This window comes from Pyrus communis, chromosome 12, assembly GCF_963583255.1.
Source record: "Pyrus communis chromosome 12, drPyrComm1.1, whole genome shotgun sequence".
NCBI classification, from domain to species: domain Eukaryota; kingdom Viridiplantae; phylum Streptophyta; class Magnoliopsida; order Rosales; family Rosaceae; genus Pyrus; species Pyrus communis.
Window position 1 is genome coordinate 5,373,577 of NC_084814.1, and position 26,399 is coordinate 5,399,975.

Below are 26,399 nucleotides of genomic sequence, written 5' to 3' on the forward strand. Positions count from 1 at the left end.
AATATCTGATTTCTTGAATGTAAAGGATGTTTTTTTTCACTGACAAACCACAGTTTTTTTTTTTTAACACGATTTTTCTTTGATAAATCACGTAAGTATATATTTTAGTCTTTAATTTGAAAGTAACAAAGAATTATTCTTTAACCATAAGAAGCTAACAATGTTCCAATATTATCGTGTTAATTCTTTGGGTTGTGAGGAGGAGGGATTCAAGAAGCTAATCGCAGAGTCTGACTCATCAACGTTGTTATGTATGTTGCGGGGTGGGAGAGAAGAGCTGATGTGGTCAGTGAGAGGGTATCATTGTTGATACTTTAGCTTCACAGTTGGAGTCATCTGAGCTTTGTATGCTCATCGACGTTGTAATGGAGCAGTGCATTTAATGATTTCTTTTGTAAGTAATGCATTTTTTTGAGTGATTATTCAATATTCATACGGAAGAGGTAAACAGTGTTATAACAATCTAACCAAAATCTCTATCGTTTGGAAAAAAATAAAAGTTGGGTTGTGCAAACTGATGCCCCACAAGACATTGAAAATGTAAGCCCTTCTTCCATACACTACTTGAAAGTGCCTAATTGCGTGAAATGTAGATCTAACATTAAATTTCAGAACTTTCTTTTTCTTATCAGCGCCTTTTTTTTTTTTTTTTTTTTTTTTTTTTTTTTTTTTTTTTTTTTTTTGAACCATTGGCAATTAACTCAGACAAAGAAATATATTAAAGGGCTCCTGTCCCTATTGGATTTTATCAATTAGACTCGTCCAGGCAGACTAAATGAGACCTTTTAATTTGGTTCCCAAAAGCATCAGGTCTTTGTATACTCGAATATTTGTTTTTAGTTAAAAATATAAAAGAAAAACAGAAACAATGTTTGATACATATCCCTAAACCAAGAAATAGTTGATAATATTTATCTTCTATTTTGCAGTTCTACCATTAAAGATTATACATGTTGGTGTAATGTTGGCTGAATACAAGTCTAGAACTTATGTGAAGAGAATCTCCTAATCAAAAAGTAAAACAATAATTCGAGGTTTACTTCTAATTGCACCAAGGTTTTTTGTGATAAAATCACATGTACACTTGAAGTCTATTAATATGGCTTGATATTAACCATGATATCGATTCTAAATGGCTAAATTGTGAACGATATGGATTCACAGTTGGACTTAGCAGTGGACACTTATGAAGCTCCTGGCACCGCAATATGTATCAAGCAAAGCATATAAACTCTTAATTTGTAGGTCGATAGATACTAACTTTTAGGTTTTTTAACCAAAATGACCATTCAGATTGGCATGACTCTTCACTTTGGTCTCTAAGATTTAAAATTGGTAGAAGTGGCAGCTGAGATTGTCCACCGTTAATAATTTTGGGTGTTTTGTGAAAAACTTCGTTAAATTGATATTTTTGTCAAATCAACCTTTGCACTTGAACTGGTGATTTCTTCAATTTAATGAAGATTTTTTTTACAAAAAAAAACCAAAATGATTGACGATGGACAATATCAAACACCACTTTTATCGATTTTAAATTTCAGGACCAAAGTGAGGAGTTATGACAATCTTTGGGATCATTTTGACTAAAACAACCTAACTTTTATAAAGCTCTTGACACGACTCATACTAAAAGTTAATCATCATCGTGACAAATCGAGAATTCACTTGCGAATTAAAAAAAATAATAGTACGTATGAAATGGGTTGTTATATTCATTTTAACTTGTGTACGTATATGATCCGATAATTAGTAGGCAATTTACAATCGTAAACGTATTTGAATTGAAGAAAAATAAAATATTTCTACTACTTCCCAAAAGCATCAACAAATATAATTTGTATATCGTTTTCTGGGTCAATGATACTTTTTTTGGGGTTTTTTTTTAACTTTAATCCTTCAAAAAGATTGAAATTTAAAATAAATCTAGTGTTAGATTACATATTAATTATAATTCCTTGAAGTGTCCTTAATTCAAAATAATTAATGTGCATTTTATTTAATGTCACCCATTAAATATATAAATTTATTAACATACAAATTTTAATTTATTTTTTGACCAAAAAAGAGTTTTCTAATTTATTAAATTTATTTAACATTCTTCAAACTTGAAAGATTCAATTAATGTACCTAAATGTTAGTACCGAAATGTATTATATTGATCTAATGTGTTTAAATGTTAGTACCAAAATGTATGTACCTAAATATATGCACTAAAATGTAATATATTAAATTAAATGTATGCACCGAAATGTTAGTACCTAAATGTATGCACTGAAATGTATTATAATGAATTTAATGTACCTCAATGAAGAAGACAATGTACATCGAAATATATTGTATAACAAAAATTAGTTTATCTAAATGTTTACAACAAAATATATTACGATAAATGAAATGAAAATTATAAATGAAATAAAATTAATATATTAAAAATCAGAAAGAAAAAGAGAAATAATTAAAAAAAATCAAAATATAATTAATAAATGAGCTTATTAATATATCAAGGGACTAAAATTATATTTTGATCGTACTCATGGTTTTAATCTAAAAGTCATCTTTGCCAAGGATTAAAATGAAGTTTTCTATTCTTTTTTTATAGTATATGAAGCAGAATTTGCATTGTTTCTAAAGAACGTAGAGAATGAGGTAGATGAAGAATGAACCTTGATTACTTAGACAAGACATGAAAAAGAACAAAATTTGATTACCATGTCCAGACGTTGCAACGGAAAATCAAAGAGAAATGTTTAGTTCACACATCCATTAGCAGAAATTAAGATTAAAATAATTTACTCTGTTAAATAAAGTCGCTAGCTAGCTTTACAGAAGCCGATGAATTATAATTCAAGCAATGAATAAAATAAGAAAATATTTAGTAGAATATTTGAAACAAATTGTTTCTGGAACAAAACGGGACAACGAGGGAAAGCAATTCCTTCGGGTTGGATTTTACTTTCTTGCACGTTAATGTCAAAGTTTCGTCTCCAAATTTTAAATTAATATTAAAGGTTTCCAATTAAAATACAGAGATTAGTGAATAATTAAGCCTGAGATGACCAAATCTAATGTTGATTAACTCTTGTCCGCTGCATGGATGACCTACGACTTTGTCTACATTTTGGTGATGATTCCACTGAGCGATTAAACTGAGGATAATTATCATGTTCTTTTGCAAAGATGCACTTTTTGGAAGCATCCACGATATTAACCACTGCATAACCAATCTCAAATCCTCAAAATTAGCTACAATTGAGCATAAGACGACAAAATGATAAACATATACAACACTATTAGGAGAATTGGTTTGGGTTGTTATTATTATTGTTATTATTTTTTGGTAGGAGTTATGCAGACATCAGGAAAAAAAAAAGTGTTAGGCAGTGGAGAGAGAGAGTCTCTGTGTGTGTTTAGAGAATCATGATTGGGTGACATGGCCGAGATTTAGGATAAAAAAACAAACAGTTGTTTGTTCAAAATTACTTCAATGCCTACGTTTCTTTCTTTTCTTACAAATTTTTTTCAGTTATATATCAAAGATTATAATTATAATTTCATTAGTTTTGAGTTGATAAAGTGAGTACTATTAATATGTGGTCTAGATGGTGCTAAATTACAAAATAACCAACACATATATCTGAAAACGAAAAATAATTGTTAACTTTGATACATTATATTTTTAACTGGATTGTGTTTATTTTCCTAGATAATCTTTTTCATGAGATATAAAAATATGTGGGATTGTTTCTACTACGTGTTACTACATGATAAGATGTGTTTGGAAAATGAAAATCATCATCGAGTATGCATGTATGTTTTGAACTGGTTCGGATAAAAAGAAAAATAATTCAAAAATTAGACTCACAGGCACACATCTTAACTAGAATTATTAAAACTCACAAGAAAAAGACAACGAGATCAGCCTAAGAGCACCCTATTGCTCCATCAATTACTTGAAATGAAAGAATGAAAGTGAGATGACGCATCCAACGGTGGATAGGACTAAATGGGCCCCACAGAAGAAAAGGTCATGGGATGCTTCGAGCCCTTCCTCATCGAACCTCAGCATGAAGGTCGTCTCCTTTTTGTCCACCCTCGGCCACTTGTATATAATATATATCCCCACGCCCTCCCCATCTTCCATTCCACTCCCAAATCTCCACTCTCTGCAAAATATTCAAAACCTCTCTCTCTCTCTCTCTCCTCCCTCCCTTTTTCTCTCTCTACAACTCTCTTAGAGCTCAGAGATTGATAGGAAAAATAGATACTTGCTAAAAAAATTGTTATCAATGGCTTTAGATCAGGTCTCGGCGCTCGAGCTCATCAAACACCATCTTCTCGGAGAGTTCTCGCCGGTGAAGAGCTGCGCCACCGAGCCCAGTGACCCCGGTTCCAGCTTCACCCAAAACCAGTGGAGTCCAGAGGACAATTCTGACCTCTCCAGGTCCCAATCCGAGTCGTTTTGCTCCAAATCATCTTCCACTTTCGACTCCTCCATCGAAATCTTCGATTACTTGGACTCCAGTGACATCTTCGAGTTTAACTCCGCCGGTTTCTTTGACTTCGAAGAAAAACCCCAAGCAATTGACCTCACAACTCCTAAATCCACAAATTTGAGTTCGCAAAACTCGTTCGAGTTCGATTCAAAGCCTCTAGTCAGCGACGATTACTTTGAATTTGAGCAAAAGCCTCAAATTCTGAAGCAAACGGATCCGAAACCCGCCAACTCGATCCGAAAGCCTGCGCTCACAATCTCGCTCCCGAATAAAACAGAGTGGATCCAGTTCGCGAGCTCGGACCAGGCGGCCGTGAAGCCGGCGACGGTTCAGAAAGCGAGTTCGAACGAAGAGAAGAAGAAGAACTACCGGGGAGTCCGACAAAGGCCGTGGGGCAAGTACGCGGCGGAGATCCGGGACCCGAACCGCAGAGGCTCCCGGGTCTGGCTGGGGACCTTCGACACGGCGATAGAGGCAGCAAGGGCATACGATCGAGCGGCGTTCAAGCTCCGCGGCGCCAAATCGATCCTCAACTTCCCGCTCGAAGCTGGTAAGGCCGAGCCGGTCGCGTCCGTGGAGAGAAAACGACGTCGTCAGGAACACAGAGAAGATGCGAAGGCGGTGGTGGCTGTAAAGAAGGAGAAGTTGACGGAAACTCCATTGACGCCGTCAAGTTGGATGGCGTTCTGGAAATCGTAGAAGGAGGACGTGAAAGGAGTTTTTAACGTGCCTCCATTGTCGCCGTTATATCCTCATCCAGCCGTGGGTTGTCCACAGCTTATGGTCGTATGAGGGATTTAACGTTGGTGTGTGATAAGAAATTAGAAGCTGGTTTTTTATTTTTATTTTTTTGAATTGACTAGGAAAAAAGAAAGTATATAATTGATGATATAGGTGCGTGAGATTTTCCGACAACGGAGACGGCAGTTGTTTGAATAAATCTTGATCTGGTGGGACAGTGGGTGTGATGATTGATTTGATATGTTCTTGTCACTTCTGTTTACTTGAATTTTATTGGGTTGAACATTTGAGCTTCTCGTAAATAATTTTATTTAAGGCTCCACTTTAAACAAATTTACGCATAATAACTTCCATCCAAAACTTTCTTATCAAAATACCATGAAAAGAAAAGTTAGCATGTTTGCTACTCTCTTTGAATCTAATTTATCTGTGAGTTACTTTTTTTTTTTGGTCAAATTTTATCTGTGAGTTACTTAACACCCAATGGTTTTTTAAACAAAAAATTGGATAAAAAAGGATATCAATTATTTCCATATTTCAGCGTTTCATTCATTTTTTTCAATAATATATACATGTCTTTTAGTATTACTGTCTCGTGGTATTCCTCTTCACTTGTAAGTGAGAGGCTGTAGGTTCGATTCTCACCAAAAATGAAGTTGAACCACATTATTATGACATCCTATTGTAAGGCTTTACCATTTCCACCACCCCTTGATGTAGATACTATTGTTTGTTAAATACACACACGCACATTTTTTTTTTCTTTCAAAAATTCGTAAAGAAAATCAAGTAAATACTTCTGAGGGTGATGTGGGCATGCCAATGTGCTACTGAGCTCGACCAAGCGAATACTTATGAGGGTGATGGTGGTATGATGGAATCTGCTTCTGACTTTTGACTCCTGCAATTCGCTACAAAGTTTTGGGTTTGTACACTGGGTTTAGCAGCATCAACTATATTAGTGAGAATGTAGGACACCAAGTTGGAATTAAACTGTAGGGACAGAGATACTCAAAGAAGATGAGCGTCTTTTGTGGTAAAAGTGGTTCGGCCATCAATATGCTAAACTTTGAATGTCACAAGGGAATAACCGATAATAGAACCCTCCACTTCATTGAGAAAACTAAGGAAGTGGTCTCGTTTTGCAAAAGAATCAAAGATTATTCGCTGGCAGAGACTTGGGATAGATGACTAGTCAAAAAAAAAAAAAAAAAAAACAAAGAGAACTTGTTGTTTAACCAAACTATCAAAACGCCTAAGCCAAGTTGATTTTGCAATTCTAGTGTTGTTTAACCAAATGTCAACTTCGTTGGTTGCCTCCGGAAAACTCTATTTAACCAAATTGAATATGTGATGGCTTGTTCGTGGAGCAATTATTATTCTTCTTGATGGTTGAGAGGGTTTGTGTAGAACGTTGATTTGTGTGGTGAGTTGAAGGTTCCTTTCTACGTTGCAAAACCTCATCATATTTATAGGGATGAATTTTTTGGTGGCCAAGTTTGCCTAGTAGTAGACTCCCACTAAGACTGTGGCTCTTCAGCAAGCACCTGGATATTCTTGACACTTATCTCATCAGACCTTTCTTATGCCAAAACTCTTTCTACCAAGTTTTGACCTCTTCGACCTGAACTAGGATTATGAACCCAATCTCCTTGTGTATTCTATTCATTCCTCATCTGAGTAGCCACATGCCTTGATCCGTAGAATAATTCAAATCTTGTTAAAATCCATCCTGATCCTTCAATAATCCCACATCCTTCAGGACTCAACCGAACCATCATTTAAATCTGACCCCTTAGCAATCCTAATCCACCAGGACTCCAGCAAATTGTTAACGTCTTACTACGAGGGTGAATACCAACTGGGCTAAATATTCACCATTGGACCAAGATTTGCATCTTTATTTCCTTTTATTCCTTCTCGACCCAAATCCCAAATTTCATGCCTGAACGGTATTAATGGTGAGAAATATATTCTTATATTTCATTTGATTTCTAAAAACGTGTACTTCAGTAAATCATCAAGAAATGTATGAAAAACGGAAATATTACTCCAACACTTTCTCTTCGACTACAAACAATTTTTTATTTTTTTTCTAAGAAGAAAAAGTCTCGTTGAAAATATTATTACATAATTGCTTTAAGAATTTAACATAATTACAGTCTTCGTTATTTAAATGTCACACTTCTAACATCAATATATTAATAAAAACAAATATACGTGTTATAATTTGAATAAACTTGTAATACTACGTGACGATATTCTAATTGCACCAAAAGATTGCTCTCCAAAACTCTACCAAGTTGACCAGCATTCGTTTTATTCAGTTATGGAATTTACAAGTAGTATGGTATAGTGGGAAGAAACTGAAACAACAATTTTTTTTTTTATCAATATATATATATATATATATATATATATATTTGATTTTTGAGGTAACTGATATTCTGTTTATGTAAATAGACTGTACTGTATTTTTTTATTTTTTTATTTTTATTTTTTTTACAACCGATAAAATAATTTACTTTAACCTCATCTAAACTATAAGGAGAGAGATTCGAATACGTAACATTAGGTGCAAAGATGAATAATGTTAGATTAGTATTGTACTTGATAGAGTAAACTACACTTACACCAATAAGATTTTCGCTTTCTATGCGGGCCAACTAGATTTCCTCCATTTCCTCAAGGAATCTCACTGCTATATTACTGTGAAATTTTTTATTTTCAATAAGGAAAGGGATGAGTTGATTACACCTGATTACGCATAAGATATTAGTAAAATAATGTCATCTATAAGTACGTGCCAATGTTTAAATAGAACACTCTAGAATAGTCGTTTTCACGCAATGAAAATCTTAAGTTAATTAAGAATTTTAAGATAGATGCAAGTTGTAACTCCATTATTTTTTTAATGCCATGCAAGAGTACTCTCTTTGTTATTTATTTACATTTTCGAAAGATAAATTTATTGAATCAAACTCATAAACAAATGCTTACATTAACGTATTGTATTTTGTAGGTCAGCCATCCAAATACCAAACATGCATATGAAATGAAACTTATACAAACTTCCCGAACATAATGCATAAGTTGACAACGATAGAAATTAATTTGATTTCTTCTTGTTTTGAATAGTAGAATATTCACTGACAATTTGACCAGATTCTTACAAAGAGATATCTAGAGTACATTAGGGTGACCTCGTTGTCGAAAGAAAAAGAGTACCACCGCACCAATAAATTATATATTGATAGTATTTTTTTAATTCTAAAAAGAAATCGTCAATTAAATTAAGAGATTCTTCAAATCATACCATTCTCTCGATCCAACAAGTCATAGCGTGCAAGCCACTGAGCAACTGCACAAGTAACATATGAGCAACTGCACAAGTAACATATCAGAACACCAAACCTCAATTCATGACTTCTAGAATTCTTGATGTTTTTAGTCCTTCCAATTATTAGCTTCATAATGTAATGTGAGGAATATGATTCTCTTCCCTTCCAATCTTCTTCTCGTTTGGTCTCTTTCTATTTAAACGGTCACAATTTATTTATGTTAATATTATTTAATCACAACCTAATGAGAAGAAATTGCGTTTAGCCGTCCTTTTCCTATAATAACTACTTTCATGTGATGCTTCAACTACAAAAATTAAGAGCTCATGTGGCATGTCTATGAAGTCAATAAATCTATACAGACCGCCACTCAATAGACTTGGAAATTGTCCTTATGTTTTTATGTTCTGGAAAAAAAGAAGACATACAAAGTCAAGAATTAATAATCATTTTCATATTAGAAAAGGCTTTTCGTAAGGTTTTGTGCTGTAATCTTTAATTTGTTAATTACCATCTTTACAATGCAGGTTTCGATATTAGTTAGAGAGGTTAGGATATTTAAACCCTCATTTTTTCAGAGATACGGTCGATGTGAGATATGTCAACATGGTCGAATTTCAGATCCCACATATATCACATTAATAGAAGATTCGTATCCATTACATATTCATATTAATTTTTATCAGGTCAACGTTATGAGAATTTTCGTTTAACTTTGAACTTGATAGACCGAGTTCAAGGAAATTTTAGAATTGAACATTACACTACTAGCTAGTTGTAATTCAAACTATTCATAATTATCTTGGCATGAGAGACGGTGATTAGTATTACTCAACGATTTACCTAAATGAGCATCAAGGTTATAAAAAGCGTTAGACGGTAGTCAGGTGATGGACAAAGGTCTAGCGCCCAGACATATAGGCGAGGCCAAGGCTTTTTTATTTTTTATTTTTTTCCCTATTAATTTTAATTAAATTATTATATAACATATAAATTAAATGTCTACTTATACTTTAAAAAAATATATACTTGTATTGAGTTACATAAATAGCAAAATAAGATAACATATAAATTACAAAGTACTTTAAAAAAATATATACTTGTATTCTACTTAGTACAATAAAATTTCTTTACGTGATACTCTAAATAAGAAAAAAACTCTAGATCATAATAAGTATTTATTTTTTTTAGCTCCCCTGTTGACAAACTTGCATCCACATATATATAGTAATAATTATATTTTTTTTAGAATTGATACCACGTCTCTAATTTTACCGTAATAACTCATCAAAATAGAAATCTTGTTGTTGAAGCTAAAATATTTCTAGCTTAAAGCATGCATATTTGCAATCTCAACATAAAACAAGACGGTCTCATGCATGTAGCAACAAGCTAGAAATATTTTAGGTAATAAGCTCCCTATAATTAGGAAATAACCTCCCTATAATAATAATTAATTTAATTCTAATATTATAAGTATCTAGAAGTTCTACTGTATTAGTTTTTCGGTTCATGTTTGACGTCGTATGCCAACAATTAATACATGTTCTTGGTCTACTATCTTTGTCCTGTTGTCACGCAAACCGTCACCACCGTGCTTCCAACACCTGGGAGGTTTACTTTTCCGTCAAATTTTGAAACAGTATATTAAGATAACATTCTGACCATTCAAACAATTACGCTCGTGGGTGTTACGGTTGACTTCAAACATACAGGTTTGATTGTTGGAAGTGTCACCGTGACACTTTTTGGCATGTGAGCCCGGCTTTGACTGCAAAAACGAAGTTCAAAGCTTAAGATAAATCCAATCATAAAGAGCTTCATACGGTAACAAGACAGTGACGGTCTTCACGCAACAATTTATTCGCTAACTTCACTCTTACTATATTTGGACTGCAACTTTTCAACCAAAGCAGTTGGCCATGGAGCATGGAGATGGAGTCGTCGTGTTGAATAATATAAGTGGTGATACTAGTACGTGGAGCTGTGACGCTGTACTCTCTTAATGCCCGCACCACTTGCACCAATCCACACTTGCGACGCCCGTTTCATTCACAAATTATGTGGTTTTTATTTAGTCTTATCTTCTGTTCACGTACAATACGTCGATATTGTATTGAGAGTAAATCTCACATAAAAGAATAAACGAATATTGCAAAAATTTATAAGAATTTCGATACATTTTAAATAGATAACAGATTTTTCTCATAACAAATCCGCTTAAATTAGTTTTGAATTCTGCTTAAAACCCTAACTTGCTCGCCCAACTTTTTTTTTTGTTTTTGAAACTTAGCCCTTTACCACAGCCAACCCCAAGATCAAAACAAAAGGCCAAAACTAATGTCTAGGGTAAATCGAGAAGTGAATCTTAGACCCGAGTATGAGTCCTGCTCCTTAAGCTTTTCATTTTTAGGACATGTGAGGACCAAATGTATATTAACCATAATATTATATTTGTTTATATCCAAGGTCTTAAAATGCTTGATAACTTTGACACACCCCGATCGGAGTCAAGGCATGTTGGCCGATACCTGAAGATGATGTAGCCAAAAGAAAAGTGAGGTGAAAATATGGGTAAATTTAAACCTAAACAAGAAGTTATTTAAGCCAATAAAGAGAGTGCGCAGTAGTGGGAAGAACCCATAATACATAATAAGTTAGAGCATAGATGGCAGTACGACATAAGTAGAGCAGTTGAATCTAGTTAAGATACTTATTACACAACCGGATAAACTCCAACATTTATTTGGGTAGATGTCAGAATTGCTAGAGATCCCTTGTATGCCATAGAAGATTCAGCTAACTAAGTTCTGGAGGGGCGAAAAACAGAAAGTGTGAGTGGGAAAAAACAAAGGTTTATGAAACACATTTATTTTCCGAACATACTAACACCTCGCCGTAGAACAAGTATAGTTTCCAGAAAATCATACTACGTATAAGTATGTGTTGACCCTAAAAACTACCAAGCCTACGTGGCGCGCAAGCTAAGTAACTAATAAGCTAACTACATCCTTCAGTTAAATGCGGGGCGTGCCAACTCGTCGACCGAGCTCGGCCGAAGAGTAAAATCTGTTGATATTGTGTTGAGCACGTTGCTGACTTCTTTATCCTGTGATTGCGGCCGAGGAAGGAACAAATCTCGGCCTTTGGATTCTCAAACATGAAGACAAGGCTGCCAGTTCTGCAAAGTTCACAAATCGTCGACATCGGATTCGGTTACAGTGATTATATTCATGAGAGTATAAGCACGTCGACTCGACACCAGACTGTACGGACACAAGTATTTAAAGGTGATGTATGTCTTGATGGTGAATATGGTTCGGTCGTCAGAATGCTGAACTTTGAAACTCACTTGTGAGTATCTAATCATAAAATCACTCAGCGTTCAATGCGCCGAATGTCGTAACTCGTAACACCTTACTTCACCAAGAAGGCTAATAAGATGACCTCTGTCAATAAGGATTCGAAAACCCTTCTCGACCGAGACTTGGATCAGTAACCAGTCGGCCTCGACGCAGTGCTGTTTATCCAAACTGAAGGTGTTCGTCGGTTGCCTTCACAATGCTGTTTATACAAACTGAAGATGTGTCGGCGGGAAAAAGGAAATAAAAAATCTCAAGATGTTTGAGAGATTTTGCGCAGGGCAATTGTATGTTGAATTGAAGGTGCTTCATTTGTTGCATGATGTCTTGTATTTATAGTACTGAATCCTTCTTGAGATCGAGTCAAAATCATATCTGGATTGGGACTTCTTGTTCCGTTCCAACTCTGCTTCGACCAATCCTACCCCCATCAGGACTTTGAACTCACCCCTTTTTTAGGCTTTATTCATTGTTGGTCGAGAATCCTAATTGCCTTAGGACTTCCTCAACCCCTTTGCTTATCCGAACTACTCCTTCTTGTGATAGGACTCGACCATCCTTGCTAAATGGCCCGGGATCACCACACAACCCACAGTATTTTTGAAACGGCTTTGGGCCGAGCATAAACCTACACTTGGCCTAACAATATTACTTTGGGCCCAAACAGTATGCAATCAAATGTAATTCATCAATAATTCAAGAAACACAACAAATCATATATCAAATGTAATTTATCAATAATTCAAGAAACACAACAAATCATAATATCTCAATCATAGCATATGAAAATCAGGTGTTCACCAATCTATGCTAACACATGAGTTCATGCAGAGAAATTCTAACATGAACATGACTGGGTGTAATCATAATATACGCTATAGTACAACAATCACGTCAAGATTGGCGCTAAGCGCATCACATACAAGCCCTAGTTGCCTATTGGAACATAAGATAGAACTGTCACCTACAATGGATCCAAAGTGAGCATGCGGTGTGAGGTGAACATACACGTGAAGCCTGGCCCTAGCCCGAGGTGAGTACTACACCGGTGCAAGCATGCATAATGAGTAGATAAAATGTATATGAACATGCCATAAAACTTTATATAATATATATAAAGCATGATAAAGCTGAAGGAAGATTTGTGAAAAACAAGTTCATTTGAGCAACATCAACAACATGCAATTAACAATTAAAAGGCGGAATCATGTTTATATGCACTCAAAAACAAAACTTAACCCATGAACTTCAAAGCCTAGTAGATAGGTGAACCAAGACTCAACTCAAAACAAAGTGAGTTGAGAAATCAATACCTTTGTAGATTCCTCTTCGCATAAGCAAAGGCTAATCACCCAAAGAGAGGGCCTTCATTCCTTGCATCTTAGATCCATGGATTTGGATGGATGAAAAGGTTTCTCCAAGTTCCCAAAATTGAAAACCTCTAAGTCTCCACACCAAGGCATATTGTAGAAGAAATGAGTGACCTTGGAGGAGTTTGATTGCTAGATGATCCCTCCAAGGTGGCTGAAATTTTAGAGAGAAAGGAGAGCTTATGTTCTCATCCTTTCCCCCAAAAATTACCCTTAATGAATTTTGGCTATTAAGTCATACTTATTCCTTAATTCATTTGAGTGGCAAACTTGTAAATAAGTCCAAAACTCCTTCTTTAACATGGGATTTATTGGGCTATTTGGGCCTTTGTGAATCATTATTCATTAAGTTGTCACACAACTTAAGTCAATGGACTTGACGTTCGAAGCCCATTGGGCCTTAAGGTCCAAAACTATCCCGAGGTCTTTTAACGAACTTATTCGTTTGATTAATAATCATATTAATTAATCCTTGCCATAAATAATTAAACCATTTAATTATTCTTACTCATCTCCGTTGAATCTTCAATCTCTACCTTACACGGTGTACGATCCATTAGGTTCCTTTTAGCGAGGCAGTGGGCGATTCAAACTCTTTCAAATCGATTGTGAATTGGAACTTACTTTCAATTCTCCCGTTAGTGATAATACACTTTTAGGGCTTCCACAAACCATGGTTGACGCCTAGCAGCATGTCATGGTTACCCAAGCTAATCAGAAGAGGTGGAGAACCTATTCAGTTTTAGGATTACAAATGCAATACGATCTTTCTCTAATACAATACTCTTGACCACATTGTTTGGTTTGATAGTTTATTCATGTCTACTATCCAATGTGAGTCTTGTGCTTATATGATTATCTTGAATGTGATTTGGAACACATTCCTAAATCTCATTCATACTCTGGCCAGAGATTCTAAATCATATCATAGAGTATTCTCCCTCAATCAGTTTGAAGGTTAGAGATCCTTTGTTGCGCATTCACTTGTCTCCATGGCTAAGTGGCTTAACCCCAACGATGCCATGGACACCCTCCTGATGGAGTGACTTTGACATAATCAAAGATTAAGGACCTAACCACAAGACAACTGTGATGCCTCAGGTCAAAAGACTAATTTGCATTATCCCAACCATGAGTTCTCATGTGACATGAATATGAGAACTCTTCGTTGATCGTGTTCAGTGAACTCATTCTCTATTGAGCACCTACGTACTTGTCTTGATGTCACACACACCAATGACTCGAGACTAGTCACTCTCCCTGAGAGAAGACATAGCTGATGCGTAGATTATACGCACACAAACTAAACCCTATTTGTGACAATTGTAGTAATGATGTAAGTAGGGATCGTTCTAACCGAGGATTAACTAGGGGTGCTAATCTAATTTGAATTGACTTGAAAACACAAAAACTAAATGTAAATACTCTTAACAAGACTACTATGACTCAAAATGGCTTTGAAAAAACTCAAACTGCCTAAAACAATCAAACTGACTCAAATAGAAACCAGAACTTGATTTAGACGAATTTGAAACTGTTTATGACTCCAAAAGCTTAAAGATACAAAAATAAAACAAATACGAGTGATTAAGACTCAACGAAATATGGGGGAAATGTGTTTGGACGATATTAAATTAAATGGACAGAATATAATTAAAGGCAAAATGTAAATATGAATGTGATGAAAATATGGATGATGGAATAGCCAAGGGGTTCTTCTCCACACATGTTACACTTGCATACAATATTGATTCTCAGTTGGTCTTTCGATAAGTTGTGAAACTCAATGCTCCAAGTTAATTAGGTCCGCTTAAATTAACTTTCAGATTTCCCTAAATTCGTTGGATTGAATGGAATACGCATTACAACCAAATTATTCTTAATCAAAGTCCCTAACTATGGAATACGCATGATAGAGACATTCAACAAAGATCATTAAGTTCAATGAAAATTATTAGTGTTGACGAGGCATTCGTTACTATGGAATACGCATGAAACTTATGCCAAGAATTCGTTTAACGCGATTGTTTATAAGCAACCTCCACTACTTGTGAATATAAGTTCATAACGATTAGGTGAAACTCACTTATATTCTAGCGTCATATTCATGCATGAAAATTAAGCTTGCAATCTCAATGAACATACATAAATAAGTTATCAATCAAACAGTTAAACGAATTGAATCCACAACTTATGAAATTCCAACCAAAAGTAATCAATTCATATTGCAAATATAAACATAGTTTCGAATCACCCCCTAGCTAAAGGGGGATTAGTTCCTCATAACTTTGAAATCAAAGAAACACCTAAACATTCCAACAACTCAAACTTGAATTGTATGAACGTTTAGGCACTCTTATCTTCCATTCGTCATACGTACAAAACAAAGAGAATTAAATTATAACTTTGAAATCAAAGAAACACCCAAACATTCCAACAACTCAAACTTGAATTGTATGAACGTTTAGGTACTCTTCTCTTCCTCTTCGTTGTGGCACAAGGTCTAAGGAGATGTTAAGGGCTTTAGGTGTATGTGGAATGGAGTAGGGAGTGGTTGGAGATGGAAGAATGAAGAGAAAATATGCAGAAAATGAAGGGATATGCACGGCAAGAATGTGTTTGTTGCTTGGTGTTTGTAACTGAAAATGTGTATGGAAGAGTGAATGGGGAATGAATGAATGACAAATGAATGAATTGTGTGTGGTTTATATAGGGAGAGAGTGGGTGAGAATGTGGCTGCAATGCATTTGAAAAATAGCTAGGAAAGTGGGTGGAAAGCTGGAATTGCACAAGGGGAATGCTGGAAATGCAATGGATCCCACGGCATTGAAGGTTTTGGTGCATGTGTTTGGTGAATTTGTTTGTTGGGAAAAGCTTTGTGAATTAGGTGGATTGTAGGTGGGTTATGATGATGAAAGCATGTGGAATTGCAAGGAGGAAAGGTGCAGAAAATGGAAGGGAAGGGTACGGCAACAATGGAAGTGTTTGGTGATGTATGCAATGATGAAGAGTGAATAAAAAATGCATGTAGGGTTAGCTAGGTTGGCTTTGTTTGAGTGCATGTGTTTGGTGGGAACAAAGGGGGAAGCACGGCATGTGTGTGAATGTGATGGCTAAGGTGAATTATATGTGGAATAAAGATGGAGAAGGTGGTGTAATGATGCATGGTTGTAGTTTAAGGTGTTGAATATGGATTTGCATGGCCTTTGAAGTGATTGTGGGTTTTGGAAGGAAATGCATGGCCTTGGGGTTGGTTTAAGAGAGAATGGGCTAGGCCCTTTGTTTTATGTCCAAAGTGAAAATAAGGCCTTCAAATTCGTCCAAACTTTGGCTCCATGGATAAGCTATCCAATCCATGCCCAAAAATGCTCCAAATAGCCTCAAAATGCACTTTCTTGCTCCCTAAGCCCTTAGAACCTGAAAACACACAAAAGAAGCATAAAGAACTAAAATAACTAAAGAAACATAACGTAAATGTACGAGAACAAGCCATTTAAGTCGCATGAATATGCTCCTATCAATAGCACGTACTGATCTTAACGGACTGTCAATGCCCAATTGACAATCCTATGATCAGGAACGTTTAGGATGTGTCAACGAAAGAATGGTCTCATGAATCTAACTTCTTTAAATCGCATTCTTCCAATCACATATTCCTTGGACTTATCGTTTAAGCATATAACATTTATATGAGACGGCTCAAACAATAATCTTTGCCCTTTACATTAAACTAGCTTAGTTTAACATGTGAAATGTCCATAAAGTATCATCATATGATTGGTTTTAGGGCACATTTCCAACAAAAGCATGTATATGAACATGCCATAAAGCATGATAAGCATAATATTAAGTCCAAATGCATTTGTGGAAACCATAAAACTTTATATAATATATATATATATATATATAAACAAATGCCCACTCACTGATATGTAGTTGGATCATAGCCTCCTAGCCTTGCTTGACCTCGTACCTCCTTAGGGTAATTATCTCCTATATGTGAAACAACTATAGTAATTAATTAATTAAAATATACATGAGAAGGCTAGGAAAATCCCCCATAGTTTGCTCAAACGAAGGATTTAAATATACAAAAACATTCTACGCGATGTCACGGACCCATACATGTCAACCACGCGTTGCCAGCAATTGACCACACGCATGAGCTACGCGCCCTCATGCACTGGCAGAAATCCTAGAGACTATTCCGTTAACTGACGGAATACCTTAACGGCATGAGAATAATCCGTCAACTTTAACGGAATATTCTCCTTCTTCCTTAGTTCTCCGGTTGCCGTTACTGCCTTCTAGTTCTCTAGAATCTGGAAAATGTTTGCTGGATTTTTGTAAAAACTTTAAAACTTCATAACTTTCTCAATTCATAACCATTTTCGACGTTCTTTATATGGAAATGAAGCTTTGGAGGAGAAGAACAAAGTTATACCTTTTGGGAGTCCAAATAGTGGACGGAGATGAACTAAAAATGGCTCAAAAGTCTCAATCTTAATTCTGACAGCACAAAACCGTGTATTTTCACGTTGGCTTGGCTTCAAACTTGGACTAAAGACCGTGGGAATTTGTTTAGTTGCTTCTAAATCTTCTAAAACCTTGTAACTCAAATGTAAAGTCGTCGGAGAAGTTTGATCCGAGTCGGAGCTTCGAGTTGAGAAGTCAAAAGTCGCTCGTTTTCGAATCGGCTTGTACGAATGGACTCGTGGTGATGAAAGGAGTACGATGGTGGTGGTTTGAACATCGATCTGTGATGTTTGATGATGGTGGTTTGTGTTGCAGAGAGAAAGAGAGGTGTGGAGTGAGAGTGACGAAGAAGAGAGAGAGAAAGAGAGAATTTGATTGGATGAGAGAGAGACAGAGAGTATCTGATTAGGTAAGAAAAAGTAGGGAAGGGTGTGATTGGGTGATGGGGTAAAAAAGAAACCGGTTTGTTTTTAAAATGAGATGTGTCCAATAATTGGATAATTATATAAGTAGAAAGAAAAATCTGCTTCAACCTATCTAAAATAGTGTCCACCAACACTCAATAATTCGCACACATGTTTACATTTTACTTGGTTTTAACGTACTTTAACTGAGCGTAATTTCTTTGTTACAAATCTGATTCGGGTCTAACTCGCGCTCAGGCATTTGTAATAATGAGTACTATTTAATTACAATAATAGGAAAAATAAATTAAATGTTGAACAACAAACGTACACGTCAGATTTCTACTTTGCCAAAAAGGGCATATCCGTCATTTTACACACTCGGGATGGAAATTACATGGAAAATTAGGGACGGGTCGTCACAACCTACTCCCCTTAAAAAATTTCGTCCTCCAAATTTCAACACTACTGAGGATTATAGTTAAAGAACAAACGCGGATAAAGATCTCGTATGTGGTCTTCCGTTTCCTAGGTAGCTTCCTCTACTGAGTGGTTTCTCCATAAGACTTCCACCAGTGGAATGGTTTTGTTTTTGAGAACTTATTCTTTCTAATCAAGAATCGTCACTAAAACCTTATCATAAGTCAAGTCTGGGTTAATCTCAAATGGTTGGGGTTGAATCACATATGACGAATCAAAGACATATCTCCGTAGCATGAACACGTCGAATACATTATGCACATTTGACAATTCTGGTGGTAAATCAAGTCAATAGGAAACTTCATCAACTCACTCTATAATCTGATATGGCCCGATAAAATGAGGACTTAGCTTTCCTTTTTTCTTGAAACGTACAATGACTTTCCATGGTGGCAATTTTAAAAATACCCAATCTCCAACCGTGTACACTCTGTTTGTCGAATGTCTGTTTGCTATACTCTTTTGTCGATCCTGTGCTGCCTTCATATTTTCTTTTATCACTTGAATATTCTGCGTCGTCTCGTCTACTATTTCAAGACCTACCAAAACTCTTTCGCGAACCTTAGACCAACAAAAGGTGTACGGCAAGGTTTCCCATACATTACTTCGAATTGTGACATACCAATGCTGGAGTGGAAGCTATTATTGTAGGTGAATTCTATCAATGGTAAGCATTTGTGCCATTTGTCTCCGAACTAAAGGACTGAAGATCTTAGCATGCCTTCTAACATTTAAATAGTTCTTTTGGACTGTCCATCAGTCTAAGGATGATAGGCGATATTGTAGAGTAATTTCAACCCTAGGTTTCTTTCTCTCTACTTTGACCTGCTGACAGATAGGACAACGACTCACGTTCTCAGCAATTTCTCTTTTCATTCCTGGCCAATAATAGGTCGCATTGTATGATACATTTTAGTACTCCTGGGATACATTGCATAAGCTAAGAGGTGTTCCTTGTCGAGAATTTCTTTCTTCAGTTCTTCCACCTTCGGTACGTACATTCGATCACCTTGCATAAGCATACCGTCAGTTCTTCGTATTCTAAGGTCTTTTCTATTGACGTTTATCATTGCTTGTTTTGACTCTTGGGATTCTAAGTCATTCATCTGAGCCTCAAGAACATGGTCTAATGAGACTGATCTGACTTGAAAGTTGGCTAGTAGGGTTCCTCGGTGATTTATTCCCAAGACAGCTCTAGTAGATCTTAGGTTAGTTAGAAGTGGAACACAACATGCATAAATAACATTGAGTTGACTATGAGATTTTCTGCTGAGAGCATCTACTGTACTGTTCACACGATTTGGATAATTATTCAATAGTGCAGTCATAATCACTGATTAATTCCATCCATCCACGCTGCTGGAGATTAAGTTCTTTCTAAGTAAAGATATACTTGAGGCTTTTGTGGTCAGTGAAGATTCGACATGTTTTCCCAAAGAGATAGTGTTGCCAAATTTTCAAAACGAAAATAATAGCAGCCAACTCTAGGTCATGGGTAGAGTAGTTCATTTCATGGGGTTTTAATTGTCGTGAGGCATACGCAATCACCTTTCCATGTTGCATCAACACACATCCCAAACCATTCAGAAAGGCGTCACTATAGATATTGAAATTCCCACTGTCATAGGAAGTGCTAGAACAAGTGCATGAGCAAGACAATACTTCAACTGCTGGAAACTTCACTCACAATTATCATTCTATTCGAATTTAACTCATTTCTTGGTCAACCTTGTCAGAGGCAGTGTTATGGTTAAGAAATCTTTCACAGAGTATCGATAATAGTCGGCAAAACTAAGAAAACTCTGTACTTCAATGACAGTCTGAGGTTGCTCCCAATTTTCCACTGCAGCTACTTTTTAAGGATCTAAGAGAATACACTAAGCTGATATCATGTGTCCCAAGATAGACACCTGATCTAGCCAGAACTGACATTTACTGAATTTAGCATATAGTTGATTCTCCATTAGCTTCTTTAAAACCCAACATAAATGTCTAGCATGGTCAGGCTCGCTCTTGGAATACACCAGAATATCATCGATGAAGACAATTACAAACTTATCGAGATACGGGTGGAATACCTAATTCATCAGGTTCATAAAAGCTGCTGGACCATTTGTTCACTCGAATGGTATCACAAGAAACTCATAATGACCATATTTAGTTTGAAATGCTATTTTTGAAACATCATCACTTTTAATTTTTAACTGATAATAATTGGACTTTAGATCAATTTTTGAGAAAACGTAAGCACCACGGAGTTGGTCAAAAAGATCGTTGATACAAGGTAATAGATAACGGTTTTTAATTGTCACCCAATACAGCTTTCTGTAATCGATACATAGCCTTAACATTCCGTCATTCTTCTTCACAAACAACACTGGAGCTCCCCAAAGGGAAGTGCTGGGCTGAATAAATCCCTTACAACAAGTTCTTGCAATTGGGTTTTTAATTCTCTCAACTCTGCAAGAGCCATACGATAAAGTGCTAGAGAAATAAGGTCAGCACCTAGAAGTAGGTCGATGGTGAACTCCACTTCACGATCTGGTGGTAAGCCAGGTAGGTCATTTGGAAAAACATCAGAAAAATGATTAACTACTTGTACATGAATATCTTTAGTCATCACTACGTGAGCTAAGTAGGCTTGCCAACATTCGCTTTGCCCTTATGGCAGAGATTACTCTGTGTTTCAGAACACTATGTTCACCGATAAAGGTTACAATAGGCATGCCTAGTTGATGGAAAGCAACAAATTTTTTATGACAATTCAACATGGGATAATTGAAAGCTAACCAATCGATACCCAAGATTACATCGAAGTCAACAATATCCAAAGGGACGAGATTGGCCGGCATTACTTCATTCTCGATAAGGACGGGACATCCTTGATACTCCTAACTAACATAACAGATTTCACCTATAGGCATTGAAAACTCCAAATCATAACCAAGGGGGGTGGGGTAAGGTTGAGTCTTTTGAGCAAATGTATAGGAAATAACCGAGTGAGTAGCACCTAAGTCAATTAATATTCTAGCAGAGTGGCTTAGAACATTCAACGTACCTATGATTAAGTCAGGATTATTCTAAGCATCCTATATGGTGATGTTGTTGACGTGACCTTGCACTTGTTGTTTGCCTCCACAACCTTTGCTTGCCTGATTTTGATTGCCACATCCTTGATTACCTCGTCCTTGATTGTTTGATTTGTCTGCTTACCCGAGCTGCCACTACTAGAAGCTACATCAGGACTCTGATATTGTCCTCGAGTATACCACTGTGCTCCACTACCCTGATATGGTATATAACCTCCCTAGTATTGCTGATAGCCTCCTTGATAATGTGGAACGTCAGCTGTGTATTGGTACCCTCTTCCCGGATACTGAGATATGTTGCCCTGATAGTCGAAAACACCTCCATAACCGGTCAACAGGTAGGCACTAGGTCCCTTAAGTAAATTTTGTTGTGGAGGGATTACCACTAGTAGTGCAGGAAGATTCTTTTTATTCTGAGGACATTGATTAGACATGTGCCTCTTTTGGCTACATATGTAACATCCTTTATTTTCCCTCTTACATTCACCATAGTGACGATTAATGCACCTATGACAGAACTGAGCACCATAATTGTTGGAACTTCCTTGATTCTGAAAACATGAATTGCCAGTACATGTGCCACCCTTTTGAGGTGTATTAGAACTTGAACCCCTGCTAGATGATCTGGAACTGTTACCACTTCTCTTGAAATATTGAGTATTTCGGGGACCAAATGATGATTGCCCCCTGTTGTCTTCCTCTGAGTATTTCTATCTTCCTCTCCATCATCGTCATTGGGGCCATTTTCGGAATCTTCAACATGAAGTAAAACCTCAAAAAATTCTTGATACGTAGTGCATGAAGTAGACGTCACCAAATAACGAAGTCGCTTACGAGTCCCTTTCTCAAACTGACAAAACATTTCTTTTGATTTTTCAGCAATAATAGGATAATAGTGAGATAAATCAGAGAATTTTCGGTGATACTTTGTTGCCAACATTTTACCCTATTTCAATTCTGTGAACTCATCTCCTTTTCGATCATTGTATTAAGAAGGTGTGAATCTGGCATAAAATAAGCGCTTAAATACATCCCAGCCTCCGGCATCCTGTGCAAACATCGGGCGTGATTCATGAGTCCACCATGACTTTGCTCCTCCTTGGAAAAACCACGTCGCTGTTTCAACCCATCATTCAGCTAGAAAATTTCCATGTCACTGCATAGCGTGAAAAGTCTTTTCAACATGATGAAACTAAGCCTCGGCTACTTCAGGTCCCTCGTTGCCAAAGAACTTATTTATTTGAAGATGAGATGCGATCTCTAAGTTAGTTCTTTGGGAATGATGAATTGTTGTCTGAATAACGATGGCGATAACCTTACCGAATTGCCCAAAATCAGGAAAGTTTGTCTCAAGCGGGAAAGGTTGCGCTCTACGAGGTGGCATGATTATGAGGTACAAGATAAAAAAAGTATTAGGACTTATAACACATATGATGAATGCAGTACTGCCAAACCTATGCTTTGATACTAAATTGACACACCCTGACCGGAGTCGAGGCATGCTGGCTGACACCCAAATGTGACGTAGCCAAAAGGAAAGTGAGGTGGAAATATGGGTAAATTTAAATTGAAACAAGAGGTTATTTAAGCTAATAAAGAGAGTGCACAGTAGTGGGAAAAACCCTATAATACATAAGTAGTTAGAGCATAGATGACAATACGACATAAGTAGAGCAATTGAATCTAGCTAAGATACTTATTACATTTATTTGGGTAGATGTCAGAATTGCCAAAGATCCCTCATATACTATAGGAGATTCAGCTAACTAAGTCCTAGAGGGGTGAAAAACAGAAAGTGTGAGTGGGCAAAAACAAAGGTTTAGGAAACACATTTATTTTCCAAACATACTAACCCCTCGCCGTAAAACTAGCTTCCAGAAAATTATACCACGTATAAGTATGAAATCAAATGTAATTCATCAATATTTCAAGAAACACAACAAATCATAATATCTCAACCGTAGCATATGAAAATCAGGTGCTCATCAATCTAGCTAACATACGATTCATGCAAAGAAATTTTGACATGAACAGGACTAGATGTAATCATAATATACGCTCTAGTACTATAATCACGTGAAGGCTGGTGCTAAACACATCACATACGAGCCTAGTTGCCTATCGCAAACTAGGACAGGACTGGCACCTACAAAGTGAGTGTGCAGTATGATGTGAACATACACGTGAAGCATGCCTTGGCCCGAGGCGAGTACTACATCGGTGCAAGTATGCATGATGAGTAGATAAAATGTATATGAACATGCCATGACGATTTATAAATCTCAACAATATAATAGTACTTTTAAAATGAAATAAAACATGATAAGCATAATATTAAATCCAAATGCATTTGTGGAAACCATAAAACTTTATACATAATATATGTAAAAACAAATGCCCACTCACTAATATGTAGTCGAATTGTAGCCTCCTAGCCTTACTTGACCTTGTACCTTCTCAGGATAATTCTATCCTATATGTGAAACAACTACAGTAATTAATTAATTAAAACATACACGAAAAGGCTAGAAAAATCCACCATAGTTTACTCAAACGGAGGGTTTTAATATACGAAAACATTCTACACGACGCCACGGACCTGTACAAGTCGACCATGCACACCCATGAAGCGACACGCGTAGGCCACGCGTTAGCAGAAACTCTAGGGAATATGCCGTGACGGAATATTCGGTTAACTATAACGGAATACCTTAACAGCGTGAATAACATCATGAGAATATTCCATCAACTTTAATGGAATATTCTCCTTTTTCCTCAGTTCTCTAGTTGCCGTAGCCGCTGTCGTCTTGTTCCCCGAAATCTGGAAAATGTTTGCCGAATTTCTGCAAAACTTTAAAACTTCATAACTTTCTCATTTCTCAACCATTTTCGACGTTCTTTATATGGAAATGAAGCTTGGGCGGAGATGAACAAAGTTTTACATTTTGGGAGTCCAAAGAGTGGATAGAGATGGACTGAAAATGGCTCAAAAGTCTTGGCCTTAATTCTGATGTGTCAAAACTGTGTTTTTTCACGTTGGCTTGGCTTCAAACTTGGACTAGGGACCTCGGAAAGTTGTTTAATTGCTTCTAAATCTTCCAAAACCTTGTAACTCGGATGGAAAGTCGCTGGAGAAGTTCGATCTAAGTCAAAGCTCTGAGTTGGGAAGTCAAAACTCGCTCGTTTTCGAATCGGCTCATGTGGATGGAATCGTGGTGATCAGAGGAGTACGATGGAGTTGGTTTGAATGTCGATTTGTGATGTTTGATGATGATGGTTTGTGTTGCAGAGAGAAAGAGAGGTGCGAAGTGAGAGTGACTAAGAAGAGAGAGAGAGAGAGAGAGAGAGAGAGAGAGAGAGAGAGAGAGAGAGAGAGAGAGAGAGAGAATTTGATTGGATGAAAGAAAGTATCTGATTGGGTGAGAAAAAGTAGGGATAGGTGTGATTGGGTGATGGGGTAAAAAGGAAACCAGTTTTTAAAATGAGATGTGTCCAATAATTGGACAATTCTAGAAGTAGAAAGAAAAATCTACTTCAACCTATCTAAAATAGTGTCCACTGACACTCAATAATTCGCACACATATGTACAATTTTACCCTTTGTTAACATACTTGAACTAAGCGTAATTTCTTCGTTACAAATCTGATTCGGGTCTAACTCGCACTTACTCGTTCATAATAATGAGTACTATTTTATTATGATAATAGGAAAAATAAATTAAATGCCGAACAACAAATGTCCATGTTGGATTTTCACTTTGCCAAAAAGGGCATATCCATCCTTTTACACATTCGAGGGAAATTACATGGAAAATTAGGGACAGGTTGTCACAATTTAATCAAGTAAGACAAGAAAATGAGTTTTCTAATCGGTCATGGATTTTAAGTTGATTTTGCTTTAAGTTGTCGAATATTTTAAGCATTTGAATCTAAATTAATTTAATTTTGTGACTAATATGCATTTGATCGTCATAAGTTCTAAAAATGAAGACCTTGGAAAAGCAAGACTGCCTCGAGTATTGATCGAATGGTAAAAGTGCCTAACTGTTCGAAGTAATCTTCTACCTTTAAACCCTAAACTGAAAAATGAAAAAGTGATACAGATATACATGGTGGAGGCGTTGAGTGCATGAGGAATTATGTAGCATCAGATAATTAAATTCTTTGTATAATGTAGTTATTTTTTATAATTAAAAGTAGGCAGACATCGTGGTTTTTGTATAATTAATTTAGTTTAGTCACACTTGCAATCAAGACAGAGATTTAATATAAATAATTTTGAATTTTCCAATTCCAATCTTTCAGCGGCTGACTGGTATACGTACCATCTGCGGTACTGGTCTTGGATATGAAGATATCAAGGCTTGATCTAGGCTAATACTTTAAGCCATTCGAGGTCGTAAGGAAGATGAATATTAGACCTGATATTTTTTTACACGATTTGTTAATAAGACATGAAAACAATACAAAAATAACGGATTTTAGAACAGCGCACAATAGCTAATCCTCATTAAGAACCCATTAATAGTGGGTCTTAACAGGTTTACACATGGGTAACCCATTTCGACCCATTAAGAAACAATTTATTTTGATAAATTTTAAAGTTAAACTGCTAAAAAGCTTACTATAAAATACAATAGTCA

General features: G+C 36.2%; 1 protein-coding gene across 1 annotated transcript; it reads left to right on the forward strand.

Annotated features, from left to right (window-relative positions):
* The first annotated feature begins 4,162 nt into the window (after positions 1-4,162).
* LOC137711656 (ethylene-responsive transcription factor 5-like) lies at positions 4,163-5,451 on the forward strand. The gene has a single exon (XM_068450911.1). It carries the CDS (start codon positions 4,287-4,289, stop codon positions 5,190-5,192), a length of 906 nt encoding a protein of 301 aa, XP_068307012.1. The 5' UTR covers positions 4,163-4,286; the 3' UTR covers positions 5,193-5,451.
* Positions 5,452-26,399: the final 20,948 nt, after the last annotated feature.